Source organism: Marmota monax, unplaced genomic scaffold (genome assembly GCF_021218885.2).
Source record: "Marmota monax isolate L192 unplaced genomic scaffold, Marmota_monax_Labrador192_F-V1.1 WCK01_AAM20220418_F8-fsc00062, whole genome shotgun sequence".
In the NCBI taxonomy this organism is placed as follows: Eukaryota; Metazoa; Chordata; class Mammalia; order Rodentia; family Sciuridae; genus Marmota; species Marmota monax.
This window is the reverse complement of record NW_026695221.1, coordinates 6621186-6638454: the sequence shown is the minus strand read 5'-3', so window position 1 is coordinate 6638454 and position 17269 is coordinate 6621186. Positions and strand designations below refer to the sequence as shown.

Sequence of the window (17269 nt, the reverse complement as noted above, 5' to 3'; positions counted from 1 at the left end):
GCCAACTCAGTTCCAGTAATGTACTCCACAGTCCCTCCCAAATGATTCTATTATTCCAAGATTCTGAATAGCAGATGATGCCAATTACACAAACAAATAATAAAACAATCTGTTGCTATGAGTACACAGACTTATGCAGGGTTCTCTATCCAAATATCTAAGTCTGCTTTTTTAGTGTTAGCTTTTAATTCCCGAAACTTCTTCTATTATAATTAAAATGCTACACAGGCAGCAGATAAATTTTTTTACTGTTTAATAATTCACTTTGCTGAAATCTCAAATCTGGTTGTGCTGACACTTCTGTTGCCAACTCATTGGGTTTATTACTTTCTTTATAAGTTTTTAAAAATTTAACACTAAACCAATTATTTGTGAATTTTCTCTTCACTTTCATACATGTTTCATGAAATAAAAGAACATAATTTTTTAAAAAATGGATTTCTGAAACACTCATTTAAATCATGGTATTCACTGCTGGTAAAGAGCCAGAAGTACATGGATAAGACAGAAAGTGAGAGAGAAGAATTTCAGCAGCCAGATACTTTCGCTTCCAAGAACACACCACATTGACCTTATGACAGAATTGCCTATTGGCTTTTGGTAGGATCCTAATAAGCTATACTAACAAAATTCTGAGTTTCAGATCATCCAGAGATACTGTGAGGCTAATAGAATAAATACAGAGATAAACAGTCTGGAAAAAAAAAGTAAAAAGGAAATCTTTACCAATATTTATAGATGTTTCCTTAGATAGGGATATAAATGGGCTGCCATGCAGCAGATGTTAAAGCTGAAAAATGAAAACTACATCATGTTGTATCTCCCTCTGTTGATAGACTCTGGGAAGAATAGAACAGTCTTCCAAGAGCGTGACTCATCACAAAGTTCTGAGCTGTATAATTTCCATCTGTGTGGGATTATTTTCACACACTCATTTGCAGCATTCTTATTTCAATTTCTAGATCAATATTCTATGGTACTTCTTAAAATTATGAGGACATAACCAGTTATCATGAGCTGAAAGGGGGTTATTAAACGATTATCAGTTTTGCTTGCAAGATTTGTATTTGGGATTCTTAAAGCCCCTATATGCACTGCCTTCCAAAATTATGCTTTCAGTATTTGTTTTATTGATAAAATTCTGTAACACATTCTATTTAAATTTCTATTTCAATAAACGGAGAATGCTTCCAAGATTGGTTGGAACTAGGTAAGAAAATGAAAAATCCTTCTCATTTTCTCTTGTATGAGTTCTGTGAGAAGGTCTGAGGTGCACTGGTTAACAGCATTGTCTCAGGGTAAAGGATGTGGGCTCAATCCTAAATCTACCACTTAGTAGGCTGGATGTGTAGTTTAGACACTCTGTGATTGCTTTTCTGTTTATACGTGATAATGATAATACTTATCTCATATGGGTTTTATGATAATTAAGTGATTAGCATAGGTAAAATGCATTTGATGAGTGCATGCAGTAAGCGCTCATCAAATGTTATCTGTTATTATGCCAGTATATTACTCAAGATCTAGAGAGTTCTAGCTGCTCCATCAAATTGGTATGAAACATAATACACAGGTAAGTGACACATAACACATGTGTGTGTCCTTAAGTTTCCTCACTGTCAAAATGTCATTCTTTCCATAAAATTCTAATTCATTTTAATTTATGCAAAACTGAAATTTCCATAGACAAAAGGTTAGGTGCAAACTTGCCTTACGCATGTTTTTTAGATTCTATGATCTGGAGGACACTGCTTCATTTCCTAATTTGTCACATCAGGAGTAACTCTTACATATACCTCAAAAGTTTATGTGAAAGCACAGAGACCAGTTTCTAAATTCAAATACCTTTCAGTAAGTAAAAACTAGTTTTCCATCAGGCCCTCACAAAGACTGAAAAAAGTTTAATGAATTTCTTCAAAGAATTATATCATACACATTAGTTATATTCTCATCTTTTAAATTGTCTCAATGCATTATGTTTAGATATGTAGGAAAGATGCTATTGTATACTTCATGGAATTTCACTGCAGGCACATCCAATACCTAACCCCAATCCCTGCTCTCTTGTCTCCCTTTCTTATAAAATGTAATATTATTAAATATTAGTTAAAGCAAATATCCAGTTTCCCAAACTCTTTGCATTCAGATGAATTCGAGACACACATAGGCACAACTCTAGACTCCTATCTTGTCTCTTTTTGCTGTAAATGCAGGTGGCATGACTGGGTCTGCAGCAGTCATCATTTGATCACAATGAAAGGCCAAGATGATCTCTAGGATTTTTGCTTATCATCATTAAACTACTGACATCAGTAGCAATAGCTACCTTTTCTCTTCACTTTTCTATGTCTTGAAACCAAGAGCATTGCTAACAGTCAAGGGGTCATTTACTTAAAACACTACATAAAAATAAATAAACAAAGATACATTAAAAAAAGAACACAAAATATTTTTTAAAAAAACTTGTGAAGGCAAACAGATTCCCTTTTATAAAATTTTCATCAAGAAAAATAAAACTGTGTTCTGTTGAAGATATCATATAGAAGAATGGCTAACCCTAAAAATGCAGTTAATGAATACTTACACTTTTATGCTGAATATTTAACCTAATATTTTGCCAAATATACAAAATCCCGATAAACTCAAAGTGTCCAATGGTAAAAGTGACTGAAACTCTGGCAATATTATCTATTAACTATGTCATCCTGTTTCATATCTTATTCTTCCTGCAGCAGTGCTAGAAAGGGAGAGAAGAATTTGGTCCATAATCAGGGGTCAAAATGAGATTCAACTCTAGGAAGAGCTAGCAAGGGAGAGAAAAAGCCATCACCTGGGGCCCATGATGGTAGAGAAGTACATAACAAAAACATACTAACAAATGGAAAAGAAGAATGTAGTGATAAGGCTACATTCTTATAAGAGAGGGGCTTACCGGAAGGAACTAGGGCCTTCATTTAAGTTTTTTCTTCAGGTCTTTGAGATAAAATGAGAAGAAGCCAGAGAGACTATTATATCCCTGTAGAGTTTAACAGCTGGCTCTCCCTGGGGGAAAAGGTCTTGATTTACAGGTTTGGCCAGTGTTCACGGTGCAAATACTCCTACCAGAGCAGGTTTTAAACTACCAACGGGACACAACCGAGCACAGAATGGAGAAGAGATGCAGAACAGCACTCTGTTATATAGTATTGTACCATATAAATCCATTAGATGGAATGAACCTCAAGAGTACAGATAACAGATTTGATTCTAATATAATTCATTGATTGAAAATATTCATACTTTTATTCTTAATAATGATTGGGTTTAACAGCTATCCTACAAAATTCACAAAGATTTTACAATGGGCTCATGCTCATCATTAATTTATAGCTATCCATTTGGTCCTGTGCCTGTGCAACACTGAGAGATCCTAGAATTGCTTTCCAGCAGTCAAGCAAGTCTACAGCTCACCCTCTGGCTCTAGGAGAATAATGAATGATGTAAGGGGAACCTCCTGAGTACCTTGAAGATACTCAAAGGGGGAAAAAATCAAGTTTGGCTTCAACAATATGTGTACTGAAAAATATTTTGGTGCAACTTAGAGGGAATGTTAGACAGAAAACTATTGGAATAAAATTTAAGCCAAGAGCTTTGATGACAGTAGGAAGGGAAAGGAATCCTTGCTCAACAATAGTGCCTAATTCTAACAATAGTCCCTCTGATTCAACCAATCAAAACCTGAAACTAAATTTCAAGATAAAAAACAATGAGCTTATCACTGACTTTTAGAAAAATTTCTACTCTAATTTTTTTATTTCATTATGACTAGTGAAATTTTAAGGCCATTAACAGAGCAAAATATTTTTATAAAGCTTAGTCAAGTACTTGTATTATTCCCAGAGACATACCATCAATTGAAACTATTTGGCCTCAGGGAGTTAAAACTCCCAGGTTTCTAGTGTTTATATTCCATGACAACTGAAGTTAAAATTTAGATGCCCCATTCCCTTCCTTCCTGTATTTATTTCCTCCCAGGGTACTATGTCCCTTTGGATCTTATTTGTTGATATTCTTATTGTTATTGTTGTTATCCAGTAAGAACACTGGGGTTGATCATTTGAGCTTCTAAATCAATTCCCTTAGTTTCCTTGCAATATTAATCTTCTGCCATAGCAATCCCAACCAACTCCCCAAATTACACCAGTATACATCCATAACTTGAATGTCATGTGTTTCTGGAGAAAAATCACATTGCTGAGGAGATTCAAACTAACGCAAATTCAATCTATTATCTAGAAATGCCAACTATTTTTTCCCACTTCCCATATATTCTTAGAGAATTGATTTTTTGATGTTGGAGTTAAGAAATCTTTGCCTCATCCCAAACCACAATTGTTTTCTTTTTTGTGCTTTACATAGGGGCATATGATCAATTTTTAGGTTGTTTTTGCAGACTCTGCAAGAAATAAAGTTTATTTTGAAGACAAAAACAGACCATCTTTCTTCACTGAATTGATTTTATACTTCTGTTGAAAATCAGTTGTCTATGTATGTATGGGTCTATGTCTAGACTCCATTCTGTTTCATTAATCTACTTATCTCTATTTCCACTGATCCTACACTTTACATAGGCTGTAGTTTTACAGTAAATCTTCAATACTGTAGCTCTCCAACTTTTGTTCTTCAAATTTGTTTTGGCTCCTTTATTCTATCTAGGTCCTTTGCATTTCCATATGAATTATTTAATCTGCTTGTCAATTTCTACCCAAGAGTCTGCTAGGACTCTGACTGGTATCAGTTTGGGAAGAAATGACATCTTAACAATATAGACTTCCAACCCATAAACACAATATATCTCTCCATTTGTTTGGGCCTTCTTTAATTTCTCCCAGAAAGGTTCTGGAAATATTTTTAAAATTCAGATATTTTTTCCAGATATATCCTTAATATTTCATATTTTATGCTGTTATAAATGGGTTTATTTTACTGTCTGATTGATGTTAATGTTGTCAGTCTGCCTTGACAACATTAATATGGTTTTCAAGTAGCTGTCTCAAATACTTATATCTAAATATTTATCACATACTTTAAGGACAAAAATTACTTTCCTTTTACTTATCCTTTACATTACATGTGAAACTTTACATAGACTTTTACAAAACTGTATATGCATCTAGGTAATTATATTATTTGTAGATTTTATTTCAGAATCACAAGAAGGGATTTCAGAAAGTATCATAAAGAGGGATTACATTATGTGATGAGATTAAAAGCTACTATCTCTAGCGATCCTGTCAATTGCTTTTATGAAACTCAGTGTTTAAGTGTAATATATCCTGATGCTATCAAGTTAACAAAAAGCTATCCATTAGGAAATTTATCTGCTAATGGCACTAAAAGAAAAATTAAAACATCAGGAACAATAATGAAAATGTACACATTTCTATGATTTACAGGAGGAAAAATCACAAAACTGGAATTCACCCTGTGTTTTGATCCTGGCTATACTGTCTAGTTACTGTTTTGGTGAAACAAAACAATTTATCTAAATTTCTTTGTTTCTAGATTTCTAACATTGTAAAATGACAGATTACAACCAGATAGACCACTATCATCTTTTCTACTATAGAAATCTATGAGTCATACAAGGCAGAGTTTCAAAATAGTTGATTAAATTACTACTGTGATCTGGTTTTGGACCAGAATGCCTGTTTCCATGTAAACTCTGCACTAAAGAGAAGGGTAATAATGAGCTAGCTGTTTGACCCCTCCATGCTACAATTTCCTCCATTCATAAAATGAGATAACAGCACCTTCTTCATGAAGATATGAAGGATAAAAGGTTAATTTGAAAAGCACATAGAATAGCACATGTAAGAAACACTCAAGAAGTGTTTGTAATCAGTTTTATTTTTAGTGTCATACATTCCCTTTTTTCTTCAATTCATGTAACATTATGAAAATTTACTACATAATATGATGTCCCACTACTTAACTGGAGAGGAAATATTTTGCTTTACTTGATTTTAAGTAATGAAAAGGTACAGCTTTGTATTCCTGGATATTACGGTTTAAAGAGTCCCAGCTATCTTACCTTTTGAATAAAGAAGACTTTTAACCATATTCAACTCCTGTGGTAAGGAAATTTTTACTGTCCAAGAATTACTTCTCTGATATTTATGAAAAGAATAAAAACAAAAAACCCCCACAACATTCTGAGTTAACTATGAAAAGTAAAATACTTGATTTTGATCATCTGTGGAGAATCCACAAAATATGACCTTCATCTGTTCTGTTAATCTCCAAGTGGGATTTTAGCCACTAGATTAATTTCCTGACAAATGTGTTTTAAGGAGGACTTTCTGTGAGGAGGGACAACAAAACAACTGCTGTACTGTTGGCTGCTCATTCTATCTGCAAAGGATAAAAAACAGGAGGCTGGGTCAGTGATTCCCACATTCCATACGTGAGAATAATCCAATGAACTTGTTAAAATTTAGACTGTGCCCCTGCCCCTAAGATTCTGATGAAAAATATCCAGTTTTAACACATTTCTCAGGTCATTCTGATGCGAGTGGTTCCCAAATAAAACTCATAAAACTGCACCAGAGAAATAAATAATGTTCAAAAACATTAACATTATATTTGTATTATGCCTTTAACCTAAGAAAAATGGCTCTCAGAGGCCTTACCTCACATTTCCAACTACAGTCTACATATAGGAACGCAAGTCTGAGAGTAATGCCTGTGGCTTTCAAATCAAAGAAAATAAAGTGAAGAGGGTTTTCCTCCCTTCAGTTTATCATATAATGAAACATCTCAAAAATCAAAGATAAAAGAGTCAATATACTCCTTAAGAGGCAATTATACAGATTTCAGAATTTCAAATTACTGTAGTTAATATAATTTCACACTTCCTACTCCCAGAAGCTTAAGAAAAGAAAGAAAGTTAGGGTATAATTTAAACACAGGGATGAACTTATCCTTCTGTTCCCAAAGCTAAATTATGGTCTGGAAGAGGTACACTAAACAGAACTTAGCAAAATGCTGATCTTTACCAACCACCAGTCAACTAGCAGTTTACCTAGAGCACATATAGATAAAAATACAGAGAAGGTCTCACATCCTACCCCAAAACTACCTAAACAGAAATTTTAGGGTTTAGGTCCTGAGATTTAATATTTCTCTCTCTCTCTCATATGTGTGTGTGTCTCTCATATGTGTGTGTGTGTGTGTGTGTGTGTCTGTATGTTTGTTACTAGGGATGGAACCCAGAGCCTCAGGCATGCAAGGCAAACACTTTATCACTGTGCTCCAGACCCAGGTTGACATTTACTCTTTCTATGTTCCCCTGTTGATTTTCATGCACACTACAATTTGAGAATTAGTGGCAAAGAATATTATAATTTATTGGTAACAAAATAATGAAGATAGCAGAGATGTACCCTTAAGCATATTCAGTAAATGCTATTTCGTGGACTAACTTTATTTGTAATTTAAAGCAACAATGAAACTACATTAAACACTTTTAACATGGCTAAACCCATCCCCGCTCAAAAACTTGACAGTTATCAAATGCCAGTGAGAGTGTGCTAGGTAGCAAAAACTCTTATTAATTGCTAGTGGGAATGTGGAATGGTACAGCTATTTTGGAACACAGTTTGGTGGTTTCTTATGAAACGGCACATATTCTTACTACATGATAAGCAATCATACTCCTTGGTATCTACCCAAAGGACTTGAAAACTTATGTTCACATAAAAACTTACACATGAATGTTTACAGCAGCTTTATTCATAATTGCTAAAAACATGGAAACAATCAAGATTCCTTCCATAAGTGATTAGATAATAAATCATGGTGCATCCTTAACACCGAATATTAGTGATTAAAAAAAGGGAGCTACAGAACCATGGAAAGACATGAAAGAAATCTTAAACACAAATTACTAAGTGAAAGAAGCTAATCTGAAAAGACCATATGACAACCATATGACATTCTAAGAAAGGCGAAACTATGGAAATAGTAAAAGATCAGTGTTTACCAGATTTCAGAGAGAAGATGAGATGAACAGGTGAAACATGGAAGAATAACTGAAGGATGAATAAACAATTCTGTATGAAAATAAAATGATGGATATATGTCATTGGGCAATTGTCAAAATGCACAGAATATGCAACATCAAGAATGAAGACTAACGTAAATGATGGTCTATAGTTAATAACAGTATATTGATACTGGTTCATTAATTATAACAAAAAGCGAAGCCAAAACTGTTCTAGTAACTGTGGGTAGGACTAATGGTTGCATTTTTATTATTTATGATTCCGGTCTGGGTGTTCCTCAGACCACTTTTCTAGAAACACTGCTTACCACGTACTTCAGGTAAACACAGCCAACAACTGACATGAGAAAAAGGTCAGCATTTGCCAATTCTATTCATTGCATTGTTAAGTAAGATGTAAATATAGAAAAATTGTAGGAGGAGTAACTCTATGAAACTCCATGAACTATCTGCTCAATTATTTTGTAATATATACTAAACTATACTAAAAATTGGGTCTATTTATTATTTTAAACAATTCTAATAAATACTTTCAAATACTAAAGAAAATCACAACACAGCAATTGCACAGCACTAGTTCATAGCAATATAAAGGAAAGGCTTCCGCAAGGAGACCTGAACCATGCCAGGTCTGAATGGCAAGTGAGAAAGGAGACAACACACGTGTGGGACCTTGCTGAAAGAAAAAGTAGTGTACAAGTAACAGGTTGTAACCTATGAGGCTGAGCAGAGCTGCAAATACAGATATTTCAGAAAGTTTCTCATCAGTGCTCAGAACACAACAGGTCAGTGGACTCTGCCTCTACCATGGGAAGTAGCAGCCAATGCTATTGCTCCCTAATTATTTCTCCCAATTGGCACCCAAAAATTTGGATCCCCAGGAAGACCATTGTCCTGGCCACCCCCATGTCAAGTAAGCCCCTCATCGCCTCTGCACCATGAGGAAAGATAGGCTGCACCACTGTGCATCCTTCTCTGTGGTCTGCAGTCAGAGCCCAGTTTGCAGAATTGGCATATAACCAAAGTCAGTCAAATGGATGACTGAGGTATGCTCTTCCATGCCAGTCAGCCTGAGCCCCCTGAGAGAGGTTTCACTGGGTCACCTGAAGAGCCTCTCCCCAGAAGACACATACTTAAGACTACACTCTTCTAGGAACCCTTCCACAACCTCCAAGGAGAGTCCAGCTGGGCCATGAAGCCCAAGGAACTTCAGCCCAGCCCTAAAAGTGGTTCAACCCACCTTTCTATCCAGGTTGAATGGCACCTATCATAAGCTAAATTGTATTCATCCCAAATTCTTTCGTTGAATTCTTAACTTCCATAGTTCAGAATTATAGCTGTATTTACAGATAAGGCTTTTAGTGAGGACTAAATGAGGTCATAGTGGGTGGGTCCTCATCTAATTGGATTACTATCCTTACAAGAAGAGGAGATAAGAACTCAAAGACACCCACATGAACAGAGCAAATGCCATGTGAGGACACAGTAATAAGACAGCCTTCTGCAAACCAAGGAGAAAGGCCTCAGAAGAAATCAACTCTGCCAACATCTTGATTTTGAACTTCTAACTTTCAGAACTGTGCAAAAATAAATTTATGTTATTTAAGCCACCCAGTCTGTGGTATTTTATTATAGCAGCCCTAGCAAACTATAACAGTATCTAACAGACAAATGAAAGAATGTTAAAAACAGCCATGCCCAATAACAGGAAAAATAAAATCTCACACACATATTTATAAAATAAGCATTACTGTTTGCATTCTGAATTTATATGACCCACCTACCTCAGAATTTATGAAATACCAAGAATTAAGATATAATTTACATTAGAGAAATTTAATATTGACCTTTTGAAAGGGCTCACATAAAAAATGCCCCTTTAAAGAACATGTTTTTCTAATACTTTTACACTGTGAACTAGCTTTTAAAAATTAAAGTTTAAAGTAGCTTTTGGTGTAATATATCTACTATATAAAGGTAAGGTCCACTATACATAAATTGTGGTTTTTAGCTCTGCTGAGGTCCTCTGAACTACTACAGAAGGCCTCAGGGAATCCACCTAGGCAGGCACTATGGGGTCCAGTGGGCTGACTTAAACTAATCAGGGCAGCTATACTGACACCTCTTCTCCTGCTGAGGTTATATGAGATTCTCTTTGATTAACCATCTTACTAGTTAAAAAATTAAAAGTATGAGAGTCATCAGAAAAAGTTATTATTTCATGATTTTTAAAATTGAAAATCAGGACATAAAAGGGCTATAGATTACAGTTATCATATACATGGATAATTAAGATTATCTTCCACTCTTAAAGGATATCTCAGGAGGAACACATCTTCAGAATTTTTAAATACCTATCAAGAGTAGGGAACTTCATGAGTTGCCTGAGGAGGAGCTTTTCCCCAGGATACAATTTATTAATCATTACATAAAACCTTAACTAACACTCAGTCTCTACCAGTAAACAGGTATGCTTTGTAGCCCTCAGCTGGTTAATCTTTACCACAATCCTCGCTGGTTGGGAAGGAAAGATGTTCTTTTCTACAGCACAGAAAACTAAAGTGAATAGAGTTAATAAATTTAAGAGTGAATGTAGAAATCATGCTCAGTGCTCTTCAGGCAATGGGACAGAGACTCATTTAACATCCTGACAGTTTATTAAACTTCTCAAAAACTGCCTTCTCTCCATAAAAATAGGAGATTAAAAACTATCTGGAAGTTTCTTGAAATTGAAGAACACACTGCATGTAAAATGCCAAATGGTTGTGCATAGCAGATGCTCAACAAGTCTCCCAACTCCCACCTTCCCTTGCAGTCTTACAAATGGACTAGTGTGTAGGACTGCAAGGAATAGGGAACCAGGTGGATTCTTTCCTTAAAATATTGGACTCCTTTGTTTAAAAAAAAAAAGTTTTGACATTTAAAGTCTTGCTGCTGGTTTTATGGGGACCCCTACATCAACTGCTGTTCTCACAGGAACACTCCACCTTGATCTACATAGACACCATTGCCTTTCTGAGACTAATACGAAAAATAACATTCCTACAGGAGCAAGTTTTATTATCAATGACAGAGAAATCTCCTTGAATTTAAAACACTTGTTTTTATTTTAAATAATGTGTTTTGGCAATAAACTAAGTTATAACAGTTTTAGAATACTTAATTTATGACTTTAAGAGAATTAATTTGTTTAGGTAATGGACTTACTTGTGTGGGTCTAAATAAAATAATTAGGAAGATAAGTCTACACCTAGCATACAGTCATTGATCAATAAATAACGGTTACACAAATAAAGACAAACTTGCTACTATTTTTACAATCAAAATTAAAATGTTGAGAAGGAGTACAGAGATTTTAAGTGGAACCTTTTGGTTTTAAGAAGAAATTCAATTCCAAAGACTCCAAATAAACTGGTGAATTGCTATATATGCTTTTTTATTAGAAATGTATAGATAAAATTAAATTTTTAAAATAAAAAACAGAATTATTTAAATTTTATATCAACATTTATTGAGCAAAACACACACACACACACACACACACACACACCTGGCCTGGTCTAAGTACTTTACACTTTCCTCTTCATACTTTTAACCTTCATGACAAAGTCTACATGGAAAAAATATTGTCTGCAACCCCACTTTACAAATGGAGAAACAGAGACACAGATCATTAAATAATTTGCCCAAGATAATACATGATTATAGTTCAGGCAATTTGACTCCGGACCCCACAACTAACTCCTATAGTATACTGTTTTAAATGGTATTAACGTTCATTTATAAAATACATTTTATAAACAGTTAATAATCAGGATTTTTAAATATGTCAAGCTCAAAATATTTATATACTAGTAATCAAATTTCTGACTTTGTAGTGAAAGTGGTTTACTTGTGCAGCATTTCACAATACTTTTATGGGGAAACCACACACACACACATACACACCATGGATTAAGAACATAATTTTAAAGCATTTTCAGAGTCTCCTTTATGGACAATTTTAAAAGAGAAAAGAAACCCCATTCCATTCTATGAAAATTAGTCCCAAGTTAATTTAAAAGATGCCATTGTAAAGTCTTAAATTAAACAATTTACATGTATATGGAAAATATAAATGAGAAGACTTTAGATTCTACTGTTGTTCTGTAATACAGTAAGTTTCTAACAAGAGTTATAATGATTTTTATACAAAAATTTTATCAAACTGACTTATTTTTAATAAGTATATTTTAAAAAGAAAATATACATGAATGATGATTTAAAACTAACACTAAGCTGGGTGCTGTGGTCCAAGCCTATAATCCCAGCAGCTTCCCGGGAGGCTGAGGCAGGAGGATTGGGAGTTCAAAACCAGCCTCAGCAAAAGCAAGGTACTAAGCAAATCAGTGAGACCCTGTCTCTAAGTAAAAATACAAAACAGGGCTTGGGATGTGGCTCAGTGGTTGAGTGCCCTTGAGTTCACTCCCTAGGACACCGCCTCCCCCACTTCCCAGAAAAAAACAAATTAATACCAAAAGCAGCTCTCAGGCCTGAGACCCTGCTCACACTGGTAGAATGATAAAGAAGGGGGAGAAAACAAAACAAAACCACAAAAGCAACTTGACAAGGAAATCCAGGTTTAATGCCATTTAAAGACAATATTTCTGATGACAAAGTCCACTTGCAGTATACCTTAGAAATAGGATTCTTAATGACATACAGATAAGTGTTCTTAGAATTTTTCCACACCTAATTTTTGTTGCTTACCTGAAATCCATGCTTGCCTCTCCACCATGTACTTAACACTTTGGGGGGCATATCAATAACGGAAACAATGTCTCCCACCTAAAAGAATCAAAATTTTAGTAAAATTGTTTTAGTTCAATTTTAAATCAATTGCTATACCTAGAGTTTAAATTTGAACTGCACAAAAGGACAGAGTACTATTTTATGCTCTGGCTAATAATTTCTGGAAAAATATATTACCTCTTTTAAAGTAATTTAATAATCTTACTTTTTGCTAAGGAAAGTTCTAAAAAAATGTTAAGCAACACAAAAACTGTGATCTTAGTAACTCATATGCAGTAATGTCAGAAAGCTAGATTTTAGATGAAGATTTTTTTTAATGCTAGGTATCATATCATTATCATCAGTTATGCTTTAAAATACTGACTCCTATGTATATTGGGTTGGACTATACCATGGTGCAAAAGTGATATGCACTTGGTAGAAACTGTGCTTCAAATTTTGAATTTTGATTGTTTCCCAGGCTAGTAATATGTATAATACTCTTCTGTGATACTGTGTAACATGGAGCCACAGCTCCAATCAGTCATGTCACAAGGGCAGACAACTGAGAAACTACAATGCCCTTGTTGCTAAGCCAGGATGTTCAGTAGGTTAGGCATGTTTGATATATTTTTAACTTAACAGTATTTTCAACTTAAAATGGGTTCAGTGGGGTATAACCCCATGCTAAGTTGTAGAACTTGTGTACTTTGTAACCACTGTCACTGGAAGCAATGAGACTCACTTACAGAAGTTTCAAATACTCATATTTAAAACAATAATACCATTAATGTTACCATTATGTTACCATGTGCAAGCCATTATACTGATATATCTTATTTAATCATATAGGAAAGGCCCAAGATGGATTGTTCTTAGTAAGTACAAAATGTGATGACAATTCCACTCCTTTCAACAACCCACTATAGTCCAACACTCCACTATAGACCTAACTTTCTTCATTGTAAAAAGCAAGCTAGTGAGTTTACATGAATATTTTAATTATAATAATTAAGTAATATATTTCATAGAAGTTATATTCCTCCATCAAAACAAGTGCTATTATCTATGAAAAACAAAGTTTAATACTTAAGAGCACTATAACTAATATACACATTTTTAGGAACCTACATATTTACTCTGACTTCTCAAGTCATGACTAAGCCATCTTCATAGTCATATTTGCTAAGAGATATGATATCTTTGAAGACCTGCATTTCTTTCTGTACAGAACCTAAGAGTGTAGTTTGAAAACCATTCAGAAGCTACACAGTAAAAACTGATACTCTTCTATCTTAAACTGAATAACTGTTAGCATTTGTCTTTTATCACCTGAGACATAGTCTTAGAGGAAGAAATGTAATTCCCCTCTCCTTTTGCATCTGATCAAGAAATATTCATTCACCCTCCATCTGGTCCTTTAACTCAATCTTTAAACAAACATTTTTAAAAGGTATTACTGGGTATCACAGTTTTTATGCACTAAAAGCACAAAGAAAGATATTGCTATCAAGAGGTCCACTGAAACAAACAGGAGGAAAACTATGATTAAATGTAATAACTGATATGTCATAGATAGTTAAGCCATGAAAGCTTTTCTGAATGACATTCATTCCAGCTTTTGGGGGTGTTATCTGCATGCAGTAAGGTGAGGGATACCAAGGATGGCTTTCTAGAAGAAATGAGAGATGTTGAAGCTGAGTGTTAAAGGATGGACATGACCATTTAAACAAAAATAGAAAAGTTTCCAGGCCAAAAGATAAAGGACTTCAGAAATACCTGGTGCTTTTAATTTATTAAAATTAAGTAAATGATTAAAACACTTAAGCATGAGGCTAGAAAGGTAATGGGGACTAAAGAACAAAATGCATAATTATTTACCTCTAATGTCAATTCATCTGGAGCCCGAGCAGTGTACCTCTTGATAACATGGGCAGCACCAACAGCAGGAGTGTTGATGGATGATTCCTCATGAACTAGAAGATGATTTCCCTTATTATCAATCTGTAATGAAGCACACATACTATGAGACGGTTAAAGACATGGAACCTGCACAAGTTTCTTTGACTACTTATAAAATATAATTCAATTTAATTTAGACAGATAATAATTCAAAGTCTTTTAAAAAACACAAATACCACTTATTAGATAGTTAATGTATGACAGTCATTGTGCTATGGCACTTAACATACATCATTTCAACACTATTTCAATGCTAAAGTTGGAAGAGGTTAAACAAAGAAAAAGTAATTCAATCTTTCACAAGATAGGAAAAAATAAATTACAAAAACACATAGTATATAATGGAAAAGTCAAGGTCAAGAGTACAATTGCTTTCAACAGTTCAGTATGCTTTCTACTTTCCTTCTTGTCTTCCCAATTTCTGTTGGGAGTAGAAAATACATAACTATGCAAATTAAGCACAAATATCTAACATATTTACAGGATAATGTTTCTTTTTTTATTTTTTCAAAAAATAAATGACAGCGGAATGTATTACAATTCTTACTACACATATACAGCATAATTCTTCCTATCTCTGGTCTTTTTATAAATATTTATTTTTTAGTTGTAGTTGGATACAATACCTTTATTTTATTTATTTTTATGTGGTGATGAGGTTCGAACCCAGGGCCTCACATGTGCTAGTCAAGTGCTCTACTGCTGAGCCACAACCCCAGCCCCTACAGGATAATGTTTCACTCAATATACTCTTAAATCAGATCCTTTAAAATAGCTATTACTTGTTTGTAAATAAGTGAAAAACATTTTTAATTATTAGCTGGGCAAGGTGGTGCTCATTTGTAACCACAGCAACTTGAGAAGCTAAGGCAGAATAGCAAGCTCAAAGCCAGCCTCAGTAACTTAACAAGATTTTGTCTCAAAATAAAAAATAAAATGGGTTAGGAATGCAGCTCAATGGTAAAAGCACCCCCAGTTTCAATTCCCTTTACCACAAAATTCAATTATTAACTAAAAAAAATATAGTTTGCTCAATGTGAACACTAATACTCTGAATACCAAAAAAGTATCAAGATTCATAAAATACATTAAAACTCATTTCACAAATTATCAAAGGAGACTTGAGATGAAAAACATTTTATGCATCACATATCCATCCTCCCAGATGAGAACTCCACTTCTTTTGATTATTGATACTTAACTATCAAATTAATATTAAATTTCTTAAGTAAATAACTTTAAATTAAATTTTCATAAGAAGTGAATTAGGTAATACCTCCATCCAAGTAAGGGCAGGCCCACAATTGATCTTGTTACCAGCAATAGCTGAAAGGCGTGACAGGTAAGCCATGAGCATCTGAGTGACTGACTGCAAAGAAAAAGTTCAGTATAACTCACAGGAAAGATACTGTACTCTCTGGCAGAGAAACTCTGAAGTGAACTGTTTATTGGTGGGGTAGAGGTGTGTTTACAGATCTTGAAGCATTTTAATGGTTACAGAGGATTTCACAGAGGACTGCCACTGAAACTGCGGGCACTGACATAATGATTCAGACCCAGGGCTTCAACTTTTTACCCCTTATCATCAATGGTTATGTCATTCTACAACATTAGAAGTTATTTACTGCTCTATTTTTGTATTGAAAATGTAAAAAAAAAATGTTTATTACAGATCCATATTTGATTATTCTGCCTAGATTTCCCCCGATTTCCAGAAACCCTATTCTCCAAGACTCTCTATAATCTTCCATGCCTGTGCCAGGTAGGAGCAGCCATGTTTATGAATGATCCTACCCCATGGAATAGCACATTGTCCATGAAATTTTAGAGTCTGAGAAAAATGAAGAAATAAGCAGAGATGGGAAATGAATATGGAGACTTCTAGGTTTTCTATAGTAAGAAGCAATCTTTGTGATTTTAAGACATCCCTAAGCCTCTAATGCAGGATCAGTCCCTCCATGACTGATGATGGCTCTTCTTTGCCCTATCTACTTAAACTGCCTTGGAATTAATTTTAAATTTAAAATTACTTCCTCTTAGGATTTGTAACTGCAGCTCAAAAGTCTAATGCTTGTTCTTTTGAGGAAAAAAAAATCTGCTTCTTGTTCTATGGATAGTTATAGGATTTTTCTCTATGTTTTGACATCCTAAAATTTCACTACAGTGCTTCTTGGTGTGTGAGTCCTTTTGCTCATTATATGGTAGCACTCATGGGCCCTCTGAATCTGAAAATATTGTTTTCTTTATTTATGGGGAAGTTTTTATATTATTTTTTATTTCTTCCTATCTGATTTGTTCTCCTATAATCCCTATTAGTAGGAACTGCTCTGGATCCATCTCCACAATTTTCAACTATACTCTCAAAACTTTTTAATTTTTTGTCCCTTTCAGGACAATATTCTTTTTTTAAAAGTTAAATGTTAGTTATATTTTTGTTTAGTACAGATACAAATAATTTACAGCTAATAGAATAGATAACGCAAGAGGTAAAGC

At 34.2% G+C, this 17269-nt stretch overlaps 1 protein-coding gene across 10 annotated transcripts in view; it reads right to left on the bottom strand.

Annotated features, from left to right (window-relative positions):
* Nucleotides 1–17269, bottom strand: part of Arhgap32 (Rho GTPase activating protein 32) — a 307145-nt gene that overhangs the window by 66019 nt on the left and 223857 nt on the right. For all 10 annotated transcript variants that reach the window (XM_058575244.1, XM_046432648.2, XM_046432646.2 and 7 more), the window contains 3 exons: nucleotides 16053–16145; nucleotides 14696–14818; nucleotides 12794–12871 (listed from right to left, as the gene is read on the bottom strand). In XM_058575244.1, the coding sequence (XP_058431227.1) occupies nucleotides 12794–12871; nucleotides 14696–14818; nucleotides 16053–16145 (294 nt within the window). The remainder of the gene's footprint in view (nucleotides 1–12793; nucleotides 12872–14695; nucleotides 14819–16052; nucleotides 16146–17269) is intronic.